Source organism: Anser brachyrhynchus (genome assembly GCF_964034855.1).
Source record: "Anser brachyrhynchus genome assembly, chromosome: 1".
NCBI lineage: Eukaryota > Metazoa > Chordata > Aves > Anseriformes > Anatidae > Anser > Anser brachyrhynchus.
In genome coordinates, this window is record NC_137694.1 from 83,941,039 (window position 1) to 83,949,018 (window position 7,980).

The following is a 7,980-nucleotide window of genomic DNA, read 5'->3' on the forward strand; positions in this document are numbered from 1 at the left end:
GCAGAAAGCCTCTCATCAGCTCCAGGGGTTTCTGTCTGTGATAGTCCAAATGGAAAAGAAAAAGTATAATATGCTGAGAATGTCTTTTGTTTTTATTTTGTCTCATAATTAACTAGGAACACACAAATATGAGACTAAAACGCTCATCCTAGGAAATAACTCTAGTGTACATACCCTAGCATAGCCTATCACAAATTTCAATCTTTGCAAAAGGGATTTCAAATTCCTGTTTGAAAACTGTTTTAGAATCTACACTCTACACCTGTAGAACACTCTAAATTAGTGCCTTAAATTAACTGTGTCTCATTTTATGCCTGATTATTCTTTTGTCAGGTAAGTAGTAACATATGAGTAAAAGCTTAGAATCAGCCATGATATGAGCACACATTTTGAGCACACTTTGAAGATGGGCTACTTACCAACAACCAGAGTTCTTCAAGTTGTACTGTCAACATGCTCTGTAGTTAAAATATTGTTTCTATGTTTTCCCTAAGAACATAAGGCTAGCAACAAATGCCAATCCTTACTGAATTCCTCTTTCATTAAGGTCTCTCTAAAAATGAGCTTCCTATTTCCTAATTATTTTAATAGCCCTTTCCTGTCTCTTCTCTAGTTCAAATTCATCTTCCTGAGGTATCTCAGTTATACAAGGGCCAATACTGCTTCTAACATCATTAATAGACAAATTCTCCACACAATGTATTGCTGTCTTTTTTGTTTGATTTTTTTCCCCTTGTTTTGTTATTTTAAATTGGTCTGATAGCTACTGGAAAACTGGTTGAGAACCACTGCACTTTGCCATTGCTTCCTCTTATAATCAAAGGTCTTCCTTGAAGTATAACACAATAACCAGAGGAGGAGATTTTCTATAAACTCAATGAAAACTGGCAAGATTTATGTAAGTGGAAGTATCTGTGCTCCAAAATTGCTACTACATATTTTAATTGACTATTATTACCTGAACATTGCTATCGTTGTGAGGCAATTCTATTGATTGGTGTTATATTTACATCAGGATTTTAATACATATTAAGAAACTAAACACTAAACTAAATATCTGTGTCAGAAGAATGCATGCAGAGAAGTGTAAAACTGAAAAGACCTTGTTCACAGTTTAGATTGACATGGTGAACAGAGAGATTGCTGATAGACAAGAGCAGGGGATTTTTTTCTCCTTTCTCTCTCTCTCTCTCTTTTTTTTTTTAATAAGAATAACAGTAACCATCTGTTCCTGGATTTAGACTGCAGATGTACTCTAAGAAGTAACTTTTTAAAATTGGTACCATGGGGCTCTGTGTTCATTCTCTCAGTGACCGGGGAGCACACTTGCTCAGATGGAGTTTTAGAAAAGGGGAAGACTATGAAAAATGTCCCAGATGCTAGCTTTGCAAATGTATCCCAAGATGTAAAAGTCAAGCAGAATTCTTCTGTGTATTACTTCTAGCAATAAGGACTCTGTAACTGCAATTAAATAAGAAATGTTGTTTTCTATTCTACTGATTTATTCAGCTCTGTCATGTGTACATTGTTTCTACAGTGCTAACAAGTGTTTGTTTTTCCTCTTCAAGTTGCTGGACCTCATGAACTCAGTGCAATTTGAGACATGCTAATAGTGTACTTGGAATACTTGTTTGAACAAAACAAAGATCTTGTCTCTATACGTTGTTACCTACCTGCTCCAGTTCTGAAATACGTTTTTCTGCACTCTTTCCTTCAATCCAACCTTCTGCAACCTATTCACCATCTCTTTGCACCCCATTATCAAAACTTAGCAACTATTTCTTTATAGCAACTGTTATCAATTAGTAACTATTTCATTATAGCATTCATATTTGCTTTCCTGTTGCAGTCCATAGCTTTTTCCCTTCTCTTCTCTTCCTCTCAGACACAGATTTACTACCTCTATTAATCTGATAGAAACGAAATGGCAAAAATACATTTCATTTCTAACAGGATAAGTATTACTCTATATTTCCACTTCTGATATCGAAGAAGCTTTAGAAGTATTCTACTGAATGTGTTTTTAAAACTACCACTTTTCAAAACAAGAATACTTAAATAAATAAAATGATAATCTGTGTAAAATTAAATAAAAATTAAGTAAAAATTAAATAATAAAATAAGAAATACCTCAAAAATGGCTATGCAATTAAGAGAGATATCCACTTTGCTTCTTGAAATGTTCACCCAATGTCATCTTTCCATTTAACACGGTACAGGCGGTAATACACTATGAACAACTCTCTTGATCACGTAACAACATAGCAGTAAAGAAAAAAGGTGATGTGGGAAAAAGGGTGGGATCCCTTCTCATACAAAAGAACAGAGATACAATGATTTTGTGACTAAAATCAGGGGAACAAAAAAAAAAGTAAAGGCTAACTTTGGGTTACGTGTAGGAACTACAGGATTTCTTAGAATACTGGAAGAGTCTTTTGAGAAAACTGAATAAAAAAGTTTATTATTTGGAAAGATTCCTTTAAAAAGCCATGCATCTACTTAATGAGGAGTGGTGATCCTTGTCTGCAAATGTTTGACTATACAGTGTTAATTTAACAAGTCATCATTCTGGTCTCTGTAACACAAGCAATACTCTGTGATCTGTTTAATGATCCCCAATATTTATGTCACAGCTGATTTAACAGGAAATGTGGTACTTCCTGGAATATAATGCATACGCACACTTCAATAACACAGCACAATGCAATCTTAGAGATTGCTTTTCAGCCATTGATTATGTGGAAAACTATCAAGGCTCATACTGGATGTTAAATGCCCTGGTGCTATTTTGTGGATGAAAAAAGAAGCCCCAAAAGTGAACAGTTACTTAACTGTTCAGGCTGGCAAAACATATGTGAACTCTGATGTGGAAATATTGATTACTTTACTATTTTCTTGAAAATCTGCTCTTACAGAAGCAATCAACTATTAAATAGAAAAATACATTTGATAGTTTTAGTCAAGGCTGCTTTATCCTATGTTCTTATTCAGGTTTCCTTACTCCCTGCTGCAGGGTTGTGGCTCTCAAAGCTTCTCAGGCATACAGGGACATCATTCAGCACGTCATCTGTTCTTTTTGATGACTAACCACAAGCTCTTCTCTTGGAAATCCTGATGTTATTTCACACCCTTCCTTCTATGAACCTCCTTCCAAATTCTCCATTTCCTTCCCATACAGAGTTTCTCTGCTATCTTAGTTGGATGATTTTCTATATATCCCCTCTGATATTCAGTGGTAAGTCTCCTACATCTTTTTCCTTGATTCCCTTCTTTTTCCTGTTTGTCTCTGTACATATCTCCAGGATTCTAATGACAAAAATAACGATGGGTAACTTGGGGATTTCTTTCTAATCTAAATACAACAACTGTCCAAACAATAGGCTTTGTCTGACATCTCTGCAACCTAAGCTTGACAAAGAACTGAACCCTTACTTCCATCCCTCTACCTTCCCTGTTCATTAATAAAGATGTCATTATATACTCTGATGCTCAGTCCTACCACCTGGTTCTCCTTTCAGCATCTAGATCCAAACTCATAGAACGAGTAGGATTAATTACCATCATCTTTAAATATCTACATTGTTGCTAGTCACCTAAGGTTCCCTTAATGTCTTTACAGAGCAGCAGGTATAATTATAAAGCATTTCAGAAAACTGCTTCAGGTGTCCTTCCTTACCGTAAATTAAATACAAGAGAATGTATTTAAAACATATGCTTTCATGCTCTGATCTGGCCTGTTCTTTAAGCACATAGTTAAAATAGTCATTCAGATTTTTATTATTATCTTAACTATGCAATTATTTTCCATGCTGACCTTGACAGAGTAGAATTGATCTGTTGTGAAGATGCAGACAAGGTAGTCTTCCTGACTCAATTCTTTCAACTCACATAGTTACAATTTTTTGTGTTTTGTTGTTGTTGCTGTCGTTGTTGTTTCTAACCATAAAACCTTTGCTGAATCAATCCAGGTATATCTACCATCTTCATTATGCTATATCGATGGTCACACCAGCTTTTAAATGTTTTTTATTCTTAACATTTCTCTCATATCAAATATGCAATAGAAAATTTTCATATAAACTCCTTAAGTCTAATACTAGTGCCTTGCATATGGAATAAGCCTCAATGACTGAGTGGGTGCAGTTACACCTCTTCCTTTCTAATTTTTTTCACCCCCTTTTTACTTACATTGTAAATACTTTCCAACACTGATCATCTTTAATATATATGTCTATATAGCCTCTCCATTTGGGTCTAATTATAGTTATCATTATAATAAAAACCTGATGATATATAAAAAGTGTAACAATATATTGGATACCACAATACTGATTAGCAGAAAAAAAAATAGAATTGAGTCCTGTAACATACTAAGAATCATGGAAAATCAAATAGAAACTCATCACTTTCCCACAATAACTGCCTTGAAATTTATCAACAATTTCAATCTTTATTTGAAATAGCTTAGGTTAGTCATTCCTCTCTCCTCCCTTAAAGTGATGTGCTTCCTACTTGTTGTGTGGTTACTTCTCAAAGCAAATATTCAGATCCAGAGTGGAGACACTAGAACCCAGTGGGATAGACAAAATATTTCTCCTGATTTAAAGTGGCTTCAGGAGAACATACTGAAACACTTTGTAGGAGTCATGTATATCCACTTAAGAACAGTACGAAACAGCTGCATATATTCATCCTGAAAAGCATGTATGGAAAGAAAAATACGTAGAAAAAATGAACGCTGAAACTTGCCACATGAGCAAGTGTTTTCCTTCTTTGCCTCACAGCTAAACTTATGTGGAACTGGAAGGGAGAAACACCCTATAGTTGTATCATTGTTCTTAACATGCATTAAAAAAGTATGTTCCTACTGTATGACACCATTTATCAGTTTATATTTGTTTTGTGTGCATTTAGACACTGTCTGAAGATAAATATGGAATTAAAAATAAACGGATGCACTTTTTCTGCTAATGGGTCTAGACATCCTGCACTTAATCTGAATGATTTTAGGAATAAGTCAGAGAATTTTCAGTACAAACAACTTCTGGAATGGTTTTCCCTTCAGAGAATGCAATTCTAATAAGCAACAGAGAACAAAAAAAATATCAAAAATATTTCTGTAAAATCCAGGAATTTCATATTGCTACATAAACTGGACACATCCACAAATTAGAGGAAAAAAAAAAAAAAAGCAATTTCACCTGTAAGACTGTGTTACAGTCAATGTTATTTTTATAAATACTTACTGATTGCTATAGAAACCTGTTGGATTAGTTTTAATAAATACCCCAGGGCTTTTCCACATAAGCCGGGGCATACACACATAGTGCTACTGATTATTATTACATAGGGGAGGAAAAACAATGGATCATTAAATCTTTAAACATGAAAAACTTGGTCTTTCCTTCATTCAGTCTTCATTCAAATAAAGGCACAAAAACTCCAATGAAACAAATAGAGCTGTCCTCTCAGTTTTCCTTTTTGTTCAGCTTGTGTTTGCTTCTAACTCGATCCTGACTTTTATGTTTTCTTGGAAAACACGTATTAAAACACAGCCTCTGAGTTAAGATCCTAAGAGCCTCCAGGGAACAACCAGACTGGGGTTTGAGTTTTAAAGTCCTCCCTTGCGACCCCCATTAGTCTCTTGGAGGCAGGTTTGGTGGTGGCAATCCCCTGCAAAGGCTGACCTTGGATGTCGTACCCAGGTGTGTGTGGGTATGGGAGAAGGCTCCTCCTGGAGAAGGGAAGGCTCTCTGCTCAGGAAACACTCTCACATCGCCACTGCCTTATACATCTTATATACATTCCTTTTGTGTGGTGGGACCAGGCAGCACTTGCACCACCACCTGACGTCCATCACCCACCCGGGCATGCTTGCAGTGGCAGGTCCTGCGCTGAGGAAGCAGGGAAGCCTGCAGCCCCTCTCAGAAAGGCACCAGTGGGGTGTTAAATCCCATCCCTGCTACTCCTGTCAACATGGCACTCACGGCAGACCTCACTCTCTCAGGTCCATGGGCTGTGGGGCCAGGGCAGTTGTTCATGACTGTCCTGTGTGGAGGGTGCTGTAGGGCTGCAGCCGTTCCCAGGCCAGAGGGACCCCCATGTAAAACTAGGGGAGATGATTAACACTACAGACAGGCTTGTGGTCCCAAACATGGCTGTTTAAACACAGGACCCAAGGATTACAGTTCCCAGCCTTGTTTTCCGAAGGAAAAAGAAAATAAAAATCTAAGAGTGAGTTAAAAGATCTCTTTAACCTATATTAATTTTCACTTTCTGAGTAGGATGAGTCACTGTACGTCAGGAAGGGTTGATGTTCCAAACTCAGAGAAAGGGGGTACATGTAGAAAAAAATTGGAATATTCAGAAGGTAGAAAAGTCCAAGTAATTCACATGCATCATGGTTCCCGCTATGTTTTTCTAAGAAGGCATTAGTTTTTTTGACTGAGAGAGGATTTGTATTGCTCTGCTTTCTTGCCCTTTTACTAGAAAGGTATTTGAAACTGGAATACAATTATGTGTCAAGGTTTTAGACCACACACAGGGATGATTGCGAGGGGTAGATCATGAAAGCTATAATCATGTAAGTGGTGTATAACAGACATAGTTTTATGAATGGATAAGAAATTACTCCCTCTCTCCTACATTTGCCTATTCTCTTCTTGTATCATGTAAGACTCTTATTTATGCATATTTGACTCAAACACTTTTGTTAATCACTTGGCTATACACAGTTTTATACAGTGTGAGAGGAGTCGTTGCACTAATAATTCACTGATAAAGTATTTACAGAATGTTTTTCAGTTAAATATCCAACAGATTCCTTCCTTCTTCATTCCCTTCTTTCCCTTACCAAAAGTTGCTCCTAGTAGAAGACTTAATACTTACCTTCATAATCTAAGAGTTATTTAGGTCTACAGCCTGCCACTACTCTGGAGCACGCGTCTTTCAAGAAAATTCTGTGCTCAGCAGTTCTGTAGCTGAGCCCAGGTTTTGGTCAGCAGCACAGCTCCTGGAGCTGGGTGTCACTTCACTGTGCAAAGAGGAGCTGCAGAATTGGGTCCCTGAAAGATCCCTGCTGCACCACACCGCAGGAGGCTGCTTATCTGTGGCTCTTATTTGGCCTAGAGACATGTTTCTCTAGTTTATGTAAAACAGAAGTCAATGAAACAAATTCTTCTCCAAACACATTTTAATTTCATTTGTACTTCTTTTCCCCACTGCAATATATTTCACTTCAGTTTACAACAGAAATTAAGCAGTGCAGGCGGTGTGTGTGTGCGTGTTAAGAAAACCTTATGGAGAAATCCCTGCTTTTGGTCTTTGGAAAAATTGTTCTGAGATGACAGATTGCCTTGTGCACTAATATACACAGTCTGAAGGAAAATAATGAGTGCATTGTTTCAACAATAGAAAAAGACTTTAAACACTTAAATAACTGAAATGTACCATAACACACAATAAAAGACAGTCATCTTGATTAGTTAAAAAGCACAATAATTCCCGACAGTTCTAACAACATTGAACTTCTAGGGTGATGGTGAAAGAAAGCCAGCTAGCAATGACGGTTAAAAAATTATGTACAGGTGGTAATAGCAGATGCAGGTGGAAAGTGTAAGAAGTAGACAGTCAGGAATATTTTGGAAATTTGCACTCTACCTGTGTAGCCCAGCGAATTGTCAGCATTATCAGAGGTGGGGAGTGGTGTCCCACTGTCGTTTCCCCTCTCTAGGTCGTCGGAGTCTGTCGGAAACAACACCAGAGCTGCTGATGGGGTCATAGGAGTAACAGGAATTGCCATTTCGATCAAAACACGTCCAGACACAATTAAATCCACACATGACAGCAAGAGCCACAGTGCCAGCACGCGGCACACTTCATCCTTCCCCCGCCTGCGTGGTGCTGCCCAGCAAGAGGCAGCCAAGAGCATGGCCCTGGGTCCCCAAATGCTGCCCGCTGTCCCCCTCTGCCTTCTCCAGC

General features: G+C 37.6%; 1 protein-coding gene across 2 annotated transcripts in view; it reads right to left on the reverse strand.

The window, feature by feature from the left end:
• Positions 1 to 7,980, reverse strand: part of ROBO1 (roundabout guidance receptor 1) — a 702,920-nt gene that overhangs the window by 379,037 nt on the left and 315,903 nt on the right. For both annotated transcript variants that reach the window (XM_080587354.1, XM_080587355.1), the window contains exon 3: positions 7,660 to 7,743. In XM_080587354.1, coding sequence (XP_080443480.1) covers positions 7,660 to 7,743 — 84 coding nt within the window. The remainder of the gene's footprint in view (positions 1 to 7,659; positions 7,744 to 7,980) is intronic.